The sequence below is a fragment of the Microcaecilia unicolor genome, chromosome 7 (genome assembly GCF_901765095.1).
Source record: "Microcaecilia unicolor chromosome 7, aMicUni1.1, whole genome shotgun sequence".
Lineage (NCBI taxonomy): Eukaryota > Metazoa > Chordata > Amphibia > Gymnophiona > Siphonopidae > Microcaecilia > Microcaecilia unicolor.
The window spans coordinates 309,783,069-309,803,005 of NC_044037.1; the positions used below are offsets into that span (position 1 = coordinate 309,783,069).

At 44.3% G+C, this 19,937-nt stretch overlaps 1 protein-coding gene across 1 annotated transcript in view; it reads left to right on the forward strand.

Annotated features, from left to right (window-relative positions):
- Positions 1-248: 248 nt before the first annotated feature.
- Positions 249-19,937, forward strand: part of LOC115475155 (unconventional myosin-X-like) — a 290,858-nt gene continuing 271,169 nt past the window's right edge. Inside the window, exons 1-6 of the mRNA XM_030210896.1 lie at positions 249-359; positions 7,087-7,274; positions 10,512-10,646; positions 15,606-15,730; positions 16,834-16,847; positions 18,678-18,762. Of these exons, the coding sequence (XP_030066756.1) occupies positions 249-359; positions 7,087-7,274; positions 10,512-10,646; positions 15,606-15,730; positions 16,834-16,847; positions 18,678-18,762 (658 nt within the window). The remainder of the gene's footprint in view (positions 360-7,086; positions 7,275-10,511; positions 10,647-15,605; positions 15,731-16,833; positions 16,848-18,677; positions 18,763-19,937) is intronic.

Sequence of the window (19,937 nt, forward strand, 5' to 3'; positions counted from 1 at the left end):
AACTTCTCCCTCCCTCAAACATGAATTCAAATGTGAACACTAACGGATTAAAATGACTGGTACTTAATATTACAATTATTCTATTTTTCTATCAGACTAGATTCTTTCTTGTTTCTCTTTGCTCTTTAGACTAGGATGTCGCTGGTTTATTTTCACTTCCTTAGTACTATTTTTGGCTTCCTTTTTCTCCTTCTCTCTAGGTGTTATGTCACCCGCTGGCCTCCCTGTCTCAGGAGACCATCTATGAGATGAGCTTGACAAGTATGAAGGGAGTAGAAGACATGGCCATGTTGTCGGAAATTCATCAGGAAGCTATTCTGCTCAATCTCTATCTTCGCTACCAGAAGAATCAGATCTATGTAAGTTTCCCCCTGTGAGGGTGTTGAATGGGGCATTGGAAGTTCAATTTAACTGGCCAGCGCTGAACATTGGCCTGGCTGGTTAAGTTTGAACTGGCCAAAAATAGACCGGATATTCACTGTTGGTCAATGGAAATGGCCCGGCATTGAAGATCCAGGCTGAGCACTGATTGCGGGAGTTAGTTGGGCTAAACCCTGCGGTTTGAATATTGGGACCTATATGTTTTCCGAAGTAAACAGTATGTGTGACACATCACTCTCTTGTGATATCGCTCTTCTCCTCAGTCCCATTTGTAACAAGAGTGTTTGCCAATGTCTGAGAGGTGGTGGCATCTTCTCAGCCCAATGACACAGGACTGTTACCTTTGCCAATATCAGGCCAGGCAGACAAAACTGGCTTTTTTAATCCAGCACTCCCTGGTCACTGAGGTTGTCATCACTACCCAGCAAACACACTTTGTATGTCCATTCAATAGTGCACCCAACCACCTTTCCCAGAGTATCCAATACCCCAACCCAGAACCCCTGCAAGGCCTGGGCATTCCAAGAACTGATGCACTCAGATGCCAGGAAGGCAGCGACATCTAAAGCAAGTTTCCTCCTCCCAGACACCCAACTGCTTCCCTCTAGTGATATAAGCCCTATGAAGTAATTTAAACCATATCTCATGTAGGCCCACTTTTGGGGTTACCCAGAATGTGACTATGAAACCTCTTCCCCCAGTCTGCATCAACTGCGAGAAGAAAGTGGATGAATGCTGCTCCCTACCCAAGGAATACCAGACCGCAAATTTGTTAGTCTTCATAGGCATTTGGCAAAAATGTTTCTCTAGCAATGTAAAGTGGGGATCCCACTCCTGGAGGCACCTCTTTTGAAGAGGGAGCTACAATGTCGCAGTTGAAGAAAGTGTAGAAAATCATAATCGAGGATCTGCCAGTGATGCTGGACTTGTTGGAAGGAGAGAAAAACTCCCACTGCTAAATCCAAGAACTGCCCTACTTATCTGCTTCCTTTCTCCATCCAAGCAGAAAATCTTTTCTTACTGTGGCCTGCTGGGAAGTCCAGGTTCTTCACAAATTCCAAGAATGGTGAAGGCCCTCCTGCTCAGCCCAATTTAGATCTCCACCAATCCCAGGCTAATTTCAGGGGCCTCAGAAGAGGTGAGACACCACACCATTTTAAGTGAGAATGCAAAGTATAAAAAACTGAGAAGGGGTGCAATCTGCCCACACGTACTCGGGCATATGCAGTTCATGGATCCAGTGGAGGAGGGCTGCTACATTCTACAATCTCAAATTAGGTAGATTTACCCCTCTCATAAGTCTATCACATATCAACTTGTATTCTATATGTGCTTGTCGAACCCTCCAAATAAAGGAACACATGATTCCCTTATAAGTATCTTCCTTCTTGTGTGTTATCCAAATGGGCATCATTCGTAATGGATACAGTAACTTTGGGAGCATGATCATTTAACCAAAGCCACCCTACCCATAAAGGATATTGTCAGATCTTTCCATCCGTGACATAATACCTTAATGTGATCTAATTTATCCTGTATGTTCTTTTTAGTCATAATTGCCATGTCCCGGTTGAAGTATACGCCAAGATACTTTAGAGTACTTTAGGGAATGTGGACACCTGCTGGCATTTACAATTAAGGGATACTGCTAAAGCCTCAGATTGTTCAAAATTAATCTTGAGACCAGAGAAGGAACCGAATTGTAGAATAAGGGAGACCAATTTAAAGACTGTCTCTGTAGCTCGGTCCAAAAAGATGGGTGTATTGTCTGCAAATAAATGAATCTTATACTCTGTGGAACCTACAGTAATTCCCCTAATATCTCTGGATTGTCTGATCTTGGAGGCTAGAGGTTCTAATGAAAGGACAAACATGGGTGAGAGTGGGCATCCCTGATGAGTACCCGTTCCAAATGGAACACAGAATCAATGCTCCATTGATCAAAATTTGAGCAGTTGGGTTGCTGTAAAGGGCCTTAATCCCACCCCAAAATTCCCCCATGGTACCAAATTAAAGAAGGACCCAGAAGAGATAATCCCACAAAATGTCATCAAATGCTTTCTCTGCGTCAAGACTCATAAAAATAGCATTCCCCGGACTGATGTCCCCTAGCTTGTAAGGCAGTGATTGCTCTAAGAGTATTGGTTGAGGCACACCTGCCTGGCATAAAACCGGGTAGCTCGGTGTTTACCAAATCAGAAAGTACCTTCCACAGGCGTCTAGCCATCATATTAGCAAAAATGTTGATATCCTGGTTGAGAACTGATATCAGGCAATATAAACCCAAAAGTTCTTTGTCCTACCCTGGTTTAGGTAACACCACAATATGTTCATGGGTCAAGTGCCCGCCCGCCTGCCTTGCCCATTTCACTTGTATTCTGACACAGAGCTTTAAAGGGGGCTGCAATTTTTCCTCCTAATATTTTATAAAATTCAGAACCCAGACCATCTGACCCCGGGGTCTTAGCCAATTAAAGATGCTTTATAGCTTGGAGGATCTCTGTGTCGGCAATCAAGGCATTGAGAGCAACCTTCTATGGGAGATTCAAAATCCATGCAAGCAAATATCCCATTGCACATTATCACTGTAACCCCTATCATAAAGGGAGTTATTTTATACTTGCTATACCACCTTAACTAACTCACAGGGCAAGGTGATGTACACGCTAAAAAAGAAAAGTAAAAGGGAGAAAAGGAACTACAATATTAAGGTATTGAAAGAAAGGTATATTTTGCCTACAGTCATACCAGAATAGGGAAAGGGGGAGGGGGATGAGGAGAGATGGGAGTACAGGGAAAAAAGGAAGACAGAAAACAACAGTTGCTGATAGACCAACCAACCTTAAAAGGGGTCAAATGATTTATGAAATAGCCAGGTTTTCACAGCTGTTTTCAAACTACTAAAGGACAAAACACTACGTATATGGAAGAGAAGGTTGTTCCAGGTAAAAGGTGCAATAAAAAAAAAGCACTCTGCCTGGTGCTTTCCAGATGTGCTCTCCTAGGGCCTGGGAGGACCAGGCATTGATCGTTGATAGAGCGAATATTTGTCCTGGGGAATACGGTAGAGAGGGCAGCTAAGTACCAAGGGGCCCTGAGTCTGAGTGCCTGAAACGTAAAACTAAGATTTTGTATGTAATTCTTTGCTGGATAGGCAACCGCCGGTCGTGTTTAAGGACGGGTGAGATGGGATCACGTTTGCGAGCATGGCACAAGAGACAGACTGCGGTGTTATAGCCTTTTCAGGTTGGTACAAGAGAGACCAGAGTAGACATCAAGCCCAGCATCCTGTTTCCAACAGTGGCCAATCCAGGTCATAAGTACCTGGCAAGATCCCAATACATTTTATGCTGCTTATCCTAAAACTAAGCAGTGGATTTTCTCCAAGTCCATTTCAATAATGGCTTATGAACTTTTCTTTTTAGGAAGCGATCCAAACCTGTTTTAAACCCCGCTAAGCTAACTGCTTTTACTACATTCTCTGGCAACGAATTCCAGAGTTTAATTACACGTTGAGTCAATAAATATTTTCTCTGATTCGTTTTAAATTTACTACTTTGTAGCTTCATTGCGTGCCCCCTAGTCTTAGTATTTTTGGAAAGAGTAAACAAGTGATTCACGTCTACCCGTTCCACTCCATTCATTACTTTATAGACCTCTCTCATATCTCCCCTCAGCTGTTTTTTTTCTCCAGGTTGAAGAACCCTAGCTGCTTTAGCCATTCTTCATAGAGAAGTTGTCCCATCCCCTTTATCATTTTCATCGCCCTTCTCTGTACCTTTTATAATTCTACTATATCTTTTTTTTTGATATGCAGTGACCAGAATTGGACACAGTATTCCAGGTGCGGTTGCATCATGGAACGATACAAAGGCATTATAACATCCTCATTTTTGTTTTTTGTTACATTTGTACCCCGCGCTTTCCCACTCATGGCAGGCTCAATGCGGCTTACATGGGGCAATGGAGGGTTAAGTGACTTGCCCAGAGTCACAAGGAGCTGCCTGTGCCTGAAGTGGGAATCGAACTCAGTTCCTCAGTTCCCCAGGACCAAAGTCTACCACCCTAACCACTAGGCTACTCCTCCACTCCTTTCCATTCCTTTCCTAATAATACCTAACATTCTATTTGCTTTCTTAGCCGCTGCAGCACACTGAGCAGAAGGTTTCAACGTATCATCAAGAACGACGCCTAGATCCATTTCTTGTTCAGTGACTCCTAACGTGGAACCTTGCATCACGTAGCTATAATTCAGGTTCCTCTTTTCCACATGCATCACTTTGCACCTGCTCACATTAAACGCCATCTGCCATTTAGACGCCCAGTCTCCCAGTCTTGTAAGGTCCTCTTATAATTTTTCACAATCCTCTTGTGATTTAACAACTTTGAATAACTTTGCGTCGTCAGCAAATTTAATTACCTCACTAGCTACTCCCATTTCTAGATCATTTACAAATATGTTAAAAAGCATCGGTCCTAGCACAGACCCCTGGGAAAAGCGCTGTGCATCCTGAGGATAAGTAGCAAGGATTCTATCTGCGTCCTGAGATCCTTTCTAAGTGCTTGTGACTTGGATTACAGGATACTGGACCATTGCTCTTACCCAGTTTGGCTCCTGGTATGTTCTTGTGTCTCTGTGAGATGTGTGTTGCTGTAGTATTTCTCTTCAGTGTGGATGTGATCCTGTGTCTTGACTTCATTAGGGGCTGCATGCACAATTAGTGGTCTTTCTACCCTTCTTCTACCAAGGGTCTTCACTTGACCCTACCTGTCCTTCCAACTATCAACCCATCTCCCTCCTCCCCTTCCTTTCCAAGTTATTTGAACGCGCCGTTCACCGCCGCTATCTTGACTTTCTCTCATCTCAAGCTGTTCTTGACCCACTCCAATCTGGCTTTCGCCCTCCTGGCCAAATCCAAAGGTCTCTATTCTATCCTCATCCTTCTCGATCTATCCGCCGCTTTTGACACTGTTGATCACAGCCTACTCTTTGATACGCTGTCTTCATTTGGATTCCAGGGCTCTGTTCTTTCCTGGCTCTCCTCCTACCTCTCGCTTCGCACCTTTAGTGTACACTCTGGTGGATCCTCTTCCGCTTCTATCCCTCTACCAATTGGTGTACCTCAGGGTTCTGTTCTCGGTCTTCTCCTGTTCTCCATCTACACTTCTTCCCTTGGCTCTCTGATATCATCCCATGACTTTCAATACTATCTCTATGCTGATGACTCCCAAATCTACCTCTCCACCCCGAAATCTCAACCAGCATCCAGACCAAAGTTTTAGCCTGCCTTTCTGATATCGCTGCCTGGATGTCTCAACGTCATCTGAAACTTAACATGGCCAAAACCGAGCTTCTCAACTTTCCCCCTAAGCCTACCTCTCCTCTCCCCCCTTTCTCTATTTCTGTGGATGGCACTCTCATTCTCCCTGTCTCATCTGCTCGTAACCTTGGAGTCATCTTTGACTCCTCTCTCACCTTCTCTGCTCACATTCAGCAGATTGCCAAAACCTGTCGTTTCTTTCTCTATAACATCAACAAAATCCGTCCCTTCATCTCTGAGCACTCTACCAGAACCCTTATCCACACTCTTATCATCTCTCATCTTGATTATTGTAACCTGCTTCTCACCGGCCTCCCTCTTAGCCATCTCTCTCCTCCTCAATCAGTCCAAAACTGCTGCGCGACTCATTTTCCGCCAAAGTCGTTATGCTCACATTAGCCCTCTCCTCAAGTCACTTCTGGCTCCCTATCCGTTTCCTCATTCAATTCAAACTTTTATTGACCTATAAATGCATTCACTCTGCCGCTCCCCAGTACCTCTCCACTCTTGTCACTCCCTACACCCCCCCCTCGGGTACTCCGTTCTGTTGATAAATCTCTCTTATCTATCCCCTTCTCTACTGCTAATTCCAGTTCCTTTTATTATCTTGCTGCACCTCACACCTGGAATAAACTTCCCGAGCCTGTACGTCTAGCCCCCTCTTTGACTGTTTTCAAGTCCAAACTTAAAGCCCACCTCTTTACCACTGCTTTTGACTCCTAACCACTGCTCACTTGCCCTGTCCTTTTACCCTCACCTCTTTATTCCCTTACCCTTAATTGTTCTGTCTGTTTACCTGTCTTATCTAGATTGTAAGCTCTTTGAGCAGGGACTATTTTTTTGTGTATGGTGTACAGCGCTGCGTATGCCTTGTAGCGCTATAGAAATGATAAGTAGTAGTAGTAGGGTCATTGCGTCTGCCTACGTTACCCTTACAAAACAGGGAATTGTGGCTTTTTCTTTGTTATGATTCAGTCTTTACTGTTCTGGGATCTCGCCAGGTACTTGTGACCTGGATTGGCCACTGTTGGAAACAGGACAGTGGGCTTGACGGACCTTTGGTCTGTCCCAGTATGCAATGCTTATGTTCTTATGACTGTAGTTCAGTCATAGGAGTTCATGGGAACATTTCATTACATTAAGGTATGAGGGGTCACGTTAGGTCTGTGCAGTACAGGCTTAGGATCTTTGTCTAAATATTGTGTGGGTTTTTTAAGTGAATTACAATATCGGAGCTGGAATCTAATGGCATCCATTCTTTGTTTTATCCTCTATGTTTTATTGTTTTTGTTATTTCTGTTGCATTGTAAAAAGCCTAGAATTTTACACACAGTGGTACAGAACTTGTGAAAATACATAAATATCCTTCTCTCTTTTATTTCAGACAAATATTGGCTCCATTTTGGTGTCTGTCAATCCGTATAAAGTCATTGCAGACCTGTACAGTCTGGAGGCTGTGGAACTATACAGAAAGCACTACCTGGGGGAGTTGCCTCCCCATATATTTACCGTCGCCAACGAGTGTTACGGCTGCCTCTGGAAGCATCCCGATAACCAGTGCATTCTTATCAGGTAGGGACTCTGACTGTTCACCACTAAGTCTGATACCAGCATAAGATATCAGAGGCCTTTTAAAAAAAGGCAGGAAGTGACATAGCAAATGTCACCACACGGCTACGGAAACCATTATCAGAGTCGCTTGACATTAATGGACAATACTATAATGTGCTCACTGTGCACAAACGTGTAACAGATTAGCATGTGTGTGCACAGCTGCACACTTAATGTGTATATGCCAGCACGCCGCATACCTGCTACTCTGGAAATATGCACAATACTTACACTGTGTGCATTTGCAGAGGCGAGTACACGGGGCAGAGCATGGACAGGACAAGGGTGGGGTGACCACTTACTGAATACTGTAAATTGCACACTTATATGCTGCACCGAGGAACTCACAATTACTCCACCTCTCTGGCTGACATAAGCACTTGTGTAACTGCGAGACACATTATAACCTGGTTATACTAGTATTCTAGAGAGGAATCGAGACAGAGTCATTCTTTTACAGAATAGGATTTTACCCTCTCTGACTCATATACACACTTGTGTAGCTGTCAAACACATTAAATCCCGCTTGCACTAGTATTCTAGAAAGAAAACGAGGCACCATCATTCTTTTACAGAATAGGATTTTTACCATCTCTGCCTGACAAACACTTGTGTAACTCAGAGACGTATTAAAACCTACTTACACTGGGCAGAAGCTCCTGGAAACACATCCTCTGTGCGAGCGGATATTGCATCCCCTGGTGGGCTGGTCCTGGCTGCAGAATTACTTCCAACTTCACCAAGGTGATGCTGTCCTTTTAGGAGATCTTCCTCCTCCAAGGCAGTACAGGGGCTGCCGGACTGGAGGTGGGCCTTCTTTACAATGTCCCTATAGGCCTCCTCTATATACCTCTGTCTCCCTCAGCTCCATTGCTACTCTAGCATCAAGAGAATGGACTTGTTCTCTGAGAGCTAGGAGCTGTATGCATCGAGCACACACGAATAATCTCTCACCAACTGGGAGATAATCATACATGTGACACTCAGTGCAAAATACTGGATACCACCCCTCTCGCTGCTGGATTGCTGTCGGCATCTTACTATTATAGAGTTGTTTAATTAAAACTTCTTAAGGTACTAGGGATATTAGATTTATATAAAGAGCCTTAAGATTATACGGTATAAATTATTTAGTGTTTGCTTCTCAGAAATTAATTAAATATAATTAAAATTCTAATGAAAATTATCCTTTTGTTATCCTAATTAGAATAATTGACTATAAATGAAGAGATGTGGTAGGGTGTGTGGGAGCTGGGGAGAGGGGTGGGAATGAAGACTGAACTAGGCCCTGTTGTGCCTTCTAGAGGCTATCTACTAATGCTGTGGCAGAAAGTTCAAGTTTTAAAACTATGGAGGAAAAGGTATGGATACTAGTTAATAACGTTTTTTTTTTTTTTTAATTCTGTCTCTCAATAACCTTCAATTCCTCTTTTAAACCTCAGTATTTAAGTTCCCAAAGCAAAGAGCAAAATAATGTTCACTTACGCAGAGAAATGTCCTCTTCTCTCAGAACTTCTATCTCATGAATATTCATTGTGGGTATCCTCCAGGACCAGGTTTGGGAACCAGTGATTTAAGGTTTTGTAGATGTTTCTTACCTCCTGCCCCTTTCTTCTCTTGCTGATCTCATTCTCATGTCTATTGTTTTATCATTTTTTGCTGTTTCTCTTTAACCTATTCTGTAATTTTTTTCTTCACACTCTCCCCCCCCCCACACACATTTCACTCCCCTACTCTCTTACATATATAGCTTGCTCCCATCAGTTCTCACACACTGCTAACCTTCTCCCTCACACATACATTGGTCTCCCTTCCTTTTTCTTCTACTCCATTTCTCTCTGATATTTTCCATTTTCTACTCCTTTCCACAGTTTTCCCTTTTCCTACATTTCTCTCCCTTATTTTCCACTCAATTCTGTCTCCTCCATGTCTTCCCTCCATCCTGTAGCTTCCCCTCTCCTTTCCCTAATGTCTTTATCCTTCACCTCTTCCTCCTGTCCCTAATAGTTAGTGCAGCAGGCTTTGATTCTGGTAACCTGGGTTGAGTTCCCACTGCAGCCCCTTGTGATCTAGAAACGTAGAAACATGACAGCAGATAAAGGCCATATAACCCATCCAGTCTGCCCATCCTCTTCCTGTTCCTAAGCGATCCCACATGCTTATCCCATGCCTTTTTAAATTCTGGAACAGTCCTTGACTCCACCACCTCCACCGGGCGGCCATTCCACACCTCCACCACCCTTTCTGTGAAATAATACTTCCTTAGGTTACTCCTAAGCCTATTCCCTCTTAACTTTGTCGTATGCCCCCTCATTCCAGAGCTCTCCTTCATTTGAAAAGGGCTCTCTTCCTGTACATAAATGCCCTTGAGATATTTAAACGTCTCTATCATGTCTCCTCTCTCCCTCCTCTCTTCCAGTGTATACCTTGGGCAAGTCACTTAACCCTCTATTGCCCCAGCTACAAAAACTTAGATTGTGAGCCCTCTAGGGACAGAGAAAGTACCTGCATATAATGTGTACAGTGCTGCGTACATCTAGTAGCACTATAGAAATGATTAGTAATAGTAGTGTACTTTCTCAGGCCAGCATCCCTTCCAAACTGTCCTGAACAGTGCCGCCCACTGTGTCTGAGAACCAGCAGTGCCTGTCTTCAGGACCTCCTCAATCCCTACACGCCCACACCAACACTTTGTAAAACAGGGATAAGGCAGATATTCCTGAGGCATTTCTCCATGATTTACACCTCCCCTGCCTGCTAGCTCTATTTAAACTTGCATGGAAGAGCAGAAGGAAGCAGCATATGCCATAGCAGATCTCTTTGCAGGCTCTCCGTCCTCTTTTTACACATGTTGTCCAACAAAGTCAGGCTTGTGAAGAGAGAGGCTGTGGAGTGCGCTGCTTCCACTGTTCCATGCAAATTTAAACTGAACCAACAGGCAGAGCCGTCCATTGGCCAAAAGGCGTCAACCGAAGAGAAAAGCCCCAGGGCAGGTGCTGGCAGGAAAAAAGCCCTGCGTTTGGGGTGGGAAATTGGCGGCAAGTCAATTTATAAGGATCACATTTGCCACGCCATAATGATGCTTATGCTTCTGTGTAACTAAGTTCTTTTGAATACATATTCATGGAGTCGTTTGCAAATGGTACAAGTTTCCTGAGTTTCATTATCTGCTTTTTCTTCTCATGTTTGTATTTCTAGTGGGGAAAGTGGAGCTGGTAAAACAGAAAGCACCAAGCTGCTGTTGAAATTCTTCTCAGTCATGAGCCAGAGCTCATGTGGAGCTTCCTCAGTGGAGAAGACCACCTGCGTGGAGGATGCTGTTATGGAGAGCAGGTATCCAGAGGGAGGTGGTGAATGTGACCCACTCAAACGTGAAATTGCTTATCAATCAATGAAATTGCCTGTAGTACCTGAAGATTGGCAGGTGACCAATGAAATGCCAGTTTTTAAAAAGGGTTCCAGAGGTGATCTGGGAAATTTCAGACCCGTAAGTGTACATAAGTACATAAGTACATAAGTAATGCCATACTGGGAAAAGACCAAGGGTCCATCGAGCCCAGCATCCTGTCCACTACAGCGGCCAATCCAGGCCAAGGGCACCTGGCAAGCTTCCCAAACGTACAAACATTCTATACATGTTATTCCTGGAATTTTGGAGTTTTCCAAGTCCGTTTAGTAGCGGTTTATGGACTTGTCCTTTAGGAAACCGTCCAACCCCTTTTTAAACTCTGCTAAGCTAACCGCCTTCACCACTTTCTCCGGCAACGAATTCCAGAGTTTAATTACACGTTGGGTGAAGAAAAACTTTCTCCGATTTGTTTTAAATTTACTACACTGTAGTTTCATCGCATGCCCCTAGTCCTAGTATTTTTGGAAAGCGTGAACAGACGCTTCACATCCACCTGTTCCACTCCACTCATTATTTTATATACCTCTATCATGTCTCCCCTCAGCCGTCTCTTCTCCAAGCTGTATAGCCCTAGCCTCCTTAGTCTTTCTTCATAGGGCAAAATAGTTGAAACTTATAAAGAATAAAATTACTTAACACAGACAAACATGGTTCAATGGGACAGAGTCAACATAGGTTCAGCCAAGGGATGTCTTGCCTCACCAATTTGCTTCATTTCTTTGAAGGCGTGAATAAACATGTGGATAAAGGTGAGCCGGTTGATGTAGTGTATCTAGGTTTTCAGAAAGCTTTTGGCAAAGTTCCTCATGGAGACTCCTAAGAAAATGAAAGAGTCATGGGATAGGAGGCAATGTTCTGTTGTGTATTAGGAATTGGTCATTGGACAGAAAAGTGTAGGGTTAAATGGCCATTTTTCTCAGTGGAAGAGGGTAAATAGTGGAGTGCCGCAGGGATCTGTACTGGGACTGGTGCTATTTAACATTTGTAAATGACCTGGAAAATGGAATGATGAGTGAAGCAATTAAATTTGCAGATGACACAAAACTATTCAAAGTTGTTAAAATATATTCAGATAGTAAATAAATGTAGATAAATGCAAAGTGATGCACATTGGGAAGAATAATCTGAATCATAGTTGCCAGATGTTAGGTCCACCTTAGGAGACAGCACTCAAGAAAAAGATTTATGTTTCATTGTAGACAATATGCTGAGTATTGCGTTCAATTCTGGTTGCCGCAACTCAAAAAAGATATAGCGGAATTAGAAAAGGTTCAAAGAAGAGCGACCAAAATGATAAAGGGGATGGAACTCCTCTCGTATGAGGAAAGGCTAAAGAGGTTAGGGCTCTTCAGCTTGGAAAAGAGACGGCTGAGGGGAGATATCATTGAGGTGTACAAAATCCTGAGTGGTGTAGAACAAGTAGAAGTGAATCGATTTTTCACTCTTTCAAAAACTAGTACAAATAGGAGGAAATATTTTTTCACTCAATGTACAGTTAATGGAACTCGTTGCTGGAGAATGTGGTATTGTCAGTTAGCGTATCTGGATTTAAAAAAGGTTTGGACAAGTTCCTGGAGGAAACGTCTGTTGTTGAGGTGGACATGGGGGAAGCCACTGCTTGCCTTGGGATTGTTAACATGGAATGTTGCCACTATTTGAGTTTCTGCCAGATACTCGTGACCTGAATTGACCACTGTTGGAAACAGGATACTGGGATTAGATGGACCATTGGTCTGACCCAGTATGGTTATTCTTATGTTCACATACATAACATACATGCTGATACACGCTTACACAGAACCATATACCTAGTATAGCTGTGGACTTACACAATATTACATGCAGTCCTCCTCCCTAGATCACCAACTCAGACGCAATCCATAGGGCCCTGAGAACGTTACCTACAGAACTTCCAGACCTGAGAGAATTTTCGTGCTGCCCATATTACTGCAAAGTCCCGATGGGCTCATTGCACTAGTTTTCCAAGTGAAAGTATTTGCTCTAGCTTTGATAATTGTGCAAGGAAAATGCAGCATCAGACAGTGGCACTTCCTTTGCTGTGCAGCATTTTTGGGTTATTTATTCAAACACAAAGCTACATGCCTTATCTTACTCCTCTCCCCCCTGACCCCACCTGAGGGTTAAAGTACAGCTGTGGTAGAACAACGCTTTCACCCACAGGGTGGGCAATATTCAAATACATCATTCCTGTGGGGAAAATGCTGTTTTACCTGCAGAGAAGACTTTGACAATTTTCCTTCCCACCCCTCATCCTCAGATTAACATAAGTAGAGGAGGACAATTTTCAACAGGGCAACAGGAATTGTCACAGGGAGTCTTTAAAATGCAACTCTGGAGATACAAATAATCTGTGAAATGCGGGCATGAGGATTTAAAAATGAAATCCCTGTATTAGCATATCTGGGTCTGTTCTCATCAGTGTCCAGATCATGAATAAATTACCTGTTCATGAGTGGAAATGTTTTTGGTAAACTGCCCCAGTACAGTACACAAAAGAAAAGAAAAAAAACCCCACACAGTTATTCAGTACAGTGTATCAAAAACAGTCATTCAGATCAGTACACCAAAAAACACGCTCATTAAGTACAAGACACTAAAATCACACACTCATTCACTATAGTACACCAAAAACCCCCATATAGTCATGCAGTACAATACACAAAAAAAACCTTCACATATTTATTCACTATAATACACTTAAAAAAAATCACACACATTCATTCAGTACAATACACAAAAAAGATTCAGTACAATACACAAAAACCCTCACATATTCATTCACTATAATACACTAAAAAAACAAACAAACCTCACACACATTCATTCAGTACAATACACAAAAAAGTCATTCAGTACAGTACACCAAAAAATACACAGTGCAGAACACCAAAAAACACACACTCATACATTACAATACACCACAAAATGCACACTTATGCAGGACCCAAACTCCTCTTGCTACTGCACTCACTGCAAGGGCTGGTCCTGGCACTATCAGCCTAGGTGTCTGCCTAGGGAACAGTTTAGAAGGCAACAGTGAGGTACCAGCATGTGCAAGAACCTTACTCCTGCCACCACGGGCCCTCTTCCCCATGTCCTCCTGCACTGGCCCCAAAGCTTCAAAAAGAGCGAATGCTGCATAGACCCTGTAATAATAGGCCTGGGTTCACCTGCTGTATTATCCAGCCCTCCAGTGAGGCAGATTTCCTTTCAGGGAGATGCAGGACATGAGGCACTTTAGTGCAGGTCTGTACTTATAGGAGACGTGCAGCTCTCACTCTTTTTAAGTTTGGAGTTGGCACTGAAGGAGGTAAGGAGTGGCAGGCCCAAAAGTGGGGAGAGAATTTGGGGGGGGGGGGTAGGGAAAAGAAGAGGAAATGAGAACCTGGCTAGTTGGGGGGAGAGGAGAAAAAGATGCTGGGGGAGGGGTGGTTAGAAACAGGACATGGAGAGGCTGAACTATCTAGAGGGATGGGGAGGAGTGTAACAGGGTCATGAGCCTCCCCTAGAGGGGCCACAAAGCTGAAGGTTTATTTAGGGTATGCAAGCCCTGCTCACTGGCCACTTCCCTATATGACACACTTTCTCCCAAAGTCCATTCCCAAAAAAGTCACATACTTACCCCAAAACTATCTCACACAACTGCACACATTTATACCTCATTCCCACCCAGGCATCCAGTTTGGATGTTCATATCACCACAGAAAGATGAGACAAAGAGAAAGATGAATTGAGGAGAAGTCAGATAAAGACCATGTGGCCTATCCAGTTTGCCCCTCCGTTCCATCTACTCTCCCTATCACTCCTTTAGAGATCTTATTGTTCTGCCCCCCCCCCCCCCCCCCCCGGCAGCCTTTCAGTTGTTTTATAATGTAGCCTTAAAATATGTTTAATGCCTTTACTGTTATTTTCACTTCTAAGGATTTTCACTGCTGCACTCACTCACTGCAAAGATATATGAGCAATGCATTGTGTGTAATATAGGCTCACATCTAATGCAGTCACTCCTGTTTCTTTGCATAAAGCTTGTTACTAGTGGTCTATTCTCCTGCAAAGGCCTCCTCCCTTTCTCAGCCAAGCTTGGCTCCTTTATTTACCTACAGTCATTTCCTGATTATTCCTAATACCTCTGTCCTGGTGGGTCAGATAGAGTATGATCTTTCTCTCCAATCTTGCCCTGTAGGACCACCTCTACTACCTGGTCTCAAGTTCTGTTCCTATTGGTCCCTTCTCTGCAATAAAGCTTCCTCTCTTCAGATTTCCATCTCCACCCACTGATTCAGCTCTCAGAATTACAAAGTCTCTTGCCTTGAGGCAATAAGAACATAAGAGTAACCATACTGGGTCAGACCAATGGTCCATCTAGCCCAGTATCCTGTTTCCAAACAATAGCCAAGCCAGGTCACAAGATACTCGGACATTTGGTACCCTATATAGCCTTAGAATATGTTGCTTTCTTTTTTCTTGGAAACGCCATCTGACCTTAGTGGGGGGACCCCCTGCTGCTCGATTGAGGAGGGCCCCCTCTCCCAATTTTAGAAGCCTTGGTGGGGGAGAGGGTTGCCACAGTTCATCCCTCACCTAAGACAACAGATTGCCTTGAGCTGCCACTGACTCCCGATATCTGCATGGATCATTGGCCTCAAGAAGTGGGGGAGGGCACCAAAGGAAAAAGTGACTCAGGGCACCACAACCCCTTTTGCCAGCCCTGTGTGTAAGTGTGAGTCTGCAGGTACGTTACCACGCAGTTGAATGCGCGTCCTTTAGATGGATATCTGCATGTTTTTTAGGATGTCTTTGCCTGTCAGTCTGCTTCTGTTGGACACCTCTCTAGTAGTATAATGATTGCATTCCTTCCCCAGCCCTATCCTGGAGGCCTTCGGAAATGCCAAGACAATTTATAACAATAATTCCAGTCGCTTTGGAAAGTTTATTCTGCTGCAGTTCTCCCAGCTTGGACACCTTCAGGGAGGACGAATTATCCACTGTATCCTTATCTCCTGGAGTTGGGGAGGACGAGCAAAGGGAGAAAGAGGAAATGTCTGGAGTGGGGGGCAGGTGAATGGTGGTCGCTCCTAACTGGTAATCAAGGCAAGCCTCTTCCCAGAGAGAGAGAGAAACAGGATAAACCTCTCACCCCTGTTTTCAGATAGAGAAATGGGACAAACAGACCCCCTCCCCCCAGTGGAAGGAGAAATTAAACAAAACCCTCAACTCTAAAGGCATTCTCCTACATATATGACAGTGTAAGGAAGTCAAATTACCCCCATGTACAAGTGACTCTAGCATAGATGTTTCCAGGGGTGGGGGTTAAGCAGAATTGCTATTTCCTTACTTAGTCTATAAATACATAGCTTCATGCATTCTTTATGTGCAGGTGTCTACACTGACTCCCAAGCTGCTCATAAGTACAAAAGTATTGCCATACTGGGAAAGACCAAAGGTCCATCAAGCCCAGCATCCTGTTTCCAACAGTGGCCAATCCAGGCCACAAATACCTGGCAAGATCCCAAAAAAGTGCAAAACATTCTATACTGCTTATCCCAGAAATGGTGGATTTTCCCCAAGTCCATTTAATAATGGTCTATGGACCTTTTCTTTAGGAAGCCGTCCAAACCTTTTCTAAACTCCGCCAAGCCAACCGCCTCTCAATGTCTCTGCTTTATTTACCCTCAATTTCAATAGCTTTTCAGGGTTAATTATATAAAAACACAGAGACCCTTCTGTGTACTTAATGGAAAGGCCCAAAATACACTCCCACTCCCCCTGTCAACCCAGGTGGCCACCAACCTACCCTCTATATGCCCAGCTAGTACAGTTGGTTAACAGATTAGTAAATTACATTCCTCACCTCAGTTCTCGTTCTCCAGGAATAAAGCTTTGGGAGTGAGCCTGTGTTGTTCCTCCAGGTAGGAGGAGACGCTGGGCAAAGAGTCTTCACTTCTCTCCCTGATGGACCTTGGGAAGAGATTCCTTTCTTCTCCACCAAGTGCAAGGAAAGTTGGGGACTTTTTTCTCTGGTTCTGCCTCCAGAGCACTGAGTTTTGATTCCTTTGTTCACTTCCTGTTTATCCTTAATGTTTTCCTCAGATTTACTTGAGAAGGTAAGTTACATTGGGGAGAGTATGTTGTCTCCCATCTCATCCACCCCAACCACTATTCAACTCCAGCTAACCACTGAAGAATGAGTGCTACTCCCCCCTCTCCAAAATGGGCTGCAAATAAACTTCTCCCCGAGAGCTCACAGGATCCACTCTCTTCTAAAACATAGAAGAACAATGAGGCAAATTATATCTCACAACCAGTCACAATCAAACCATTCCACGGCACTGCAACCACAAGAACGACAAACTGTATCTCACAGTCCATCACAAGCAAACCATTCCATGGCACTGCTTTGAATGAGGTCCTGGGGGGGGGGGGGGGAGGGCTAGAGGGCTCTAGGTGTGAGTGTGGGTGAGGGCACTCTGGGTGTGGCTTGTTTTACATTGGGTACTTGGGTAAAGGGGGGTTGGGTGTGGCTTTGTTTGCATTAAGTGGGGGCTGAAGGTACGCTGGGTGTGGCTTGCTTTCCATCAAGGGCGTGGGGGGGGGGTGAGGGGCTCTGGGCATGGCTTGCTTTGTATTGGATAGAGGAATGAGGGGGGCTCTGAAAATGTCTTACTTTGCATCATGTGGGGGTTGAAGGGGCTCTGAGTGTGGCTTGCTTTGTGGGATCTCTGGGTGTGGCTTGCTTTGCATCTGGTGGTGAGTTCTGGGTATAGCTTGTTTTGTGGGGGTGAGGGGGTTCTAGGTGTGGCTTGCTTTACACTGGGTGGCAAGGGTGAGGGGTCTCTGGGCATGACTTGCTTTACATTGGGTGGGGAGGGTGAAGGGTCTCTGTGTGTGGCTTCCTTTGCAGGAGATAAAGGGGCTATGGTTGTCTCTTGCTTTGCATTGGGTGGTGGTGAGGGGGAGTGAGGAGTCTCTGGGTGTGGGTTGCTTTGAATCAGGTGGGGGTTGAGGGGGCTCTGGGTGTGTCTTGCTTTGCAACAGGTGCAGGGGTTAAGGAGGTTCTGGGTGTGGCTTGGTTTGTGGGGGGTGAGGAGTCTCTGGGTGTATCTTGCTTTGCATCAGGTGAGGGTGTCTGGGTGTGGCTTGCTTTGTGTCTGGTGTGGGGGTTGAGAGGATTCTGGATGTGGCTTGCTTTTCATCAGGTAGGGAGAGGGGGCTGTGGGTGTGGCTTGCTTTGTGGGGGCCAAGAGAGCTCTGGGTGTGGTTTGCTTTCAGTGATAGAGGTTGGTCAGATTCCATCATGCTTTTTGCATTGGGGGAGCTGCTGCATGTTTCATTGAGGGATGAACAAGGTGATCATTTTGGGGACATTTCTATAACTTGGCACCTCATCTGAGGTGGCACGATGGGGTGTGCTTGGCCCCATTTGTATACTGATGCATATGTGCAGCTAAGTTGTTGTAGAATAGTAAAGCTGCTTTGGTGTAAAATTTAGACACATCCACGTAGTCTAGGTTAATGATTGGTGTTAATTTGGTTCACCTTAGAACGCCATCAAATCTGTGTTTGCGCACTTCAAGCTCTTGGTACTTTTGATGTACATAACTTTAGGTGCCTATTTGTGTTGGTGGGTTGCTTTGAGCATATGTCATGCTTTATGTCCGTGTGGTTTTAGCCTACTGCTTGTTTTACACCGGGAAGGGTCTGTAGCTCAGTTTTCAGGTTGCTTTATGTTCATGGGGGTGGGATGAGGGCATTTGGTTCTATGTGCTGTGGGTTTTGCATTTGGCTCTATTTAATGACTGTCTTATCTCAGAGTTTCCTGAATGATTTTCTGCACAACGGAGAGGTGAAGTGACTAAAGCAAACCTTCACCTGCCTCTGTCATGCTTTATTATATATCAGGCAGAAACTCACATCACTCACTCTCGCCTTTTCAGAACAGAGTTGTGCGACAGAACCCAGGGGAAAGGAATTACCACATCTTTTATGCACTCCTTGCAGCCACCAGCCAGGACGAGAAAGGTAAGGAGGCTGCTTCTCACATGCTTTTGCATGGCCTGGAAAGAAGGAAGGTAAGAAGGCTGGAGAACTTTCCATGGCAAGACTAGGAGAGTAGATATGAGGTAGACATTGAGGGGTAGGTGAAGACCAGAGAAGCCAATAGCCAGGAGACTTGTGAGACGAAGATGAACAACAAGAAGTGGGCTCTGTGACAATAAAAAATGACTCACGGCCTTTTCTCACAATAGCACAATGCAAAATTACTGACTAGCCCATGTGATTGACTATTCTTTTGTGAATAGCGATATATCAAGTTTTTCAAATAAATAAAGGTATAGGGAAAAAACCCAGCCTTACCCTGGGGATGAACATGCACCTCTTGGCACATTATGAACAGCAGTCTTGAATGTATCTAGCATGTAAAGGAGGGGCAAAATGGTTCAGAGGCTGGCTCACCTAAGGATACAACTGTTTTCACCAAAATAAATCAGACAGGGGGGTTGGATTTGGATCTGGACTCACCTTGAACTGAGAAGGTGCCAGGTCTGGCTAGACAGACATCACTCTGCCAGTTGTAACGGGGCCCCCTAGCTGTGAGGTGCAGGATTGCCCAGTGGCTCTTCTGTGGCTGATATCGTGTTTCATTGTGACACTAGTGCAGAAAGGTAGGTGAGACAAGACTTCCCTCTAGTAAGAGGTCACATTTTCATGGTGTAATTCCAGCTGAAACTGAGGCCTTTCTCTCCAACACAGAGAAACTAAATAGATTGCATGGATTGAATGTTGATTACTTACAGGAAAGAAATGTACTGTTCCACTGCTGGATAAGTTAGGTGTTTACTATGAGTTGAAGTGGTAAAGGTTCTTCAATTTGGAAAGTTATCCCCTAGTAAGAGGGAAATCTCATAACAAGCCTTGAGGTCTATATGTGAGGAGTCAGCTCTCAGGCCTACTTTTGGTTATAAAACTTTCAAGCTGTGGTAAAAAGTGGCTTGTGGTAATGTGGGTGAATCTTTTAGGCAAGCGCTGGGCTATTTTTTAATGGGCCTGTGCTACTATTAAAATGAGCACGCACCTATTTACAGGATGAGCTGTTACCACCATCCATTGACCTTGCGGTAAGACCTCATATGCTACCCATATGGCAACTAACGTGGAACACCTACCATGGTAGAAAATAGAAAATTATTTTCTAC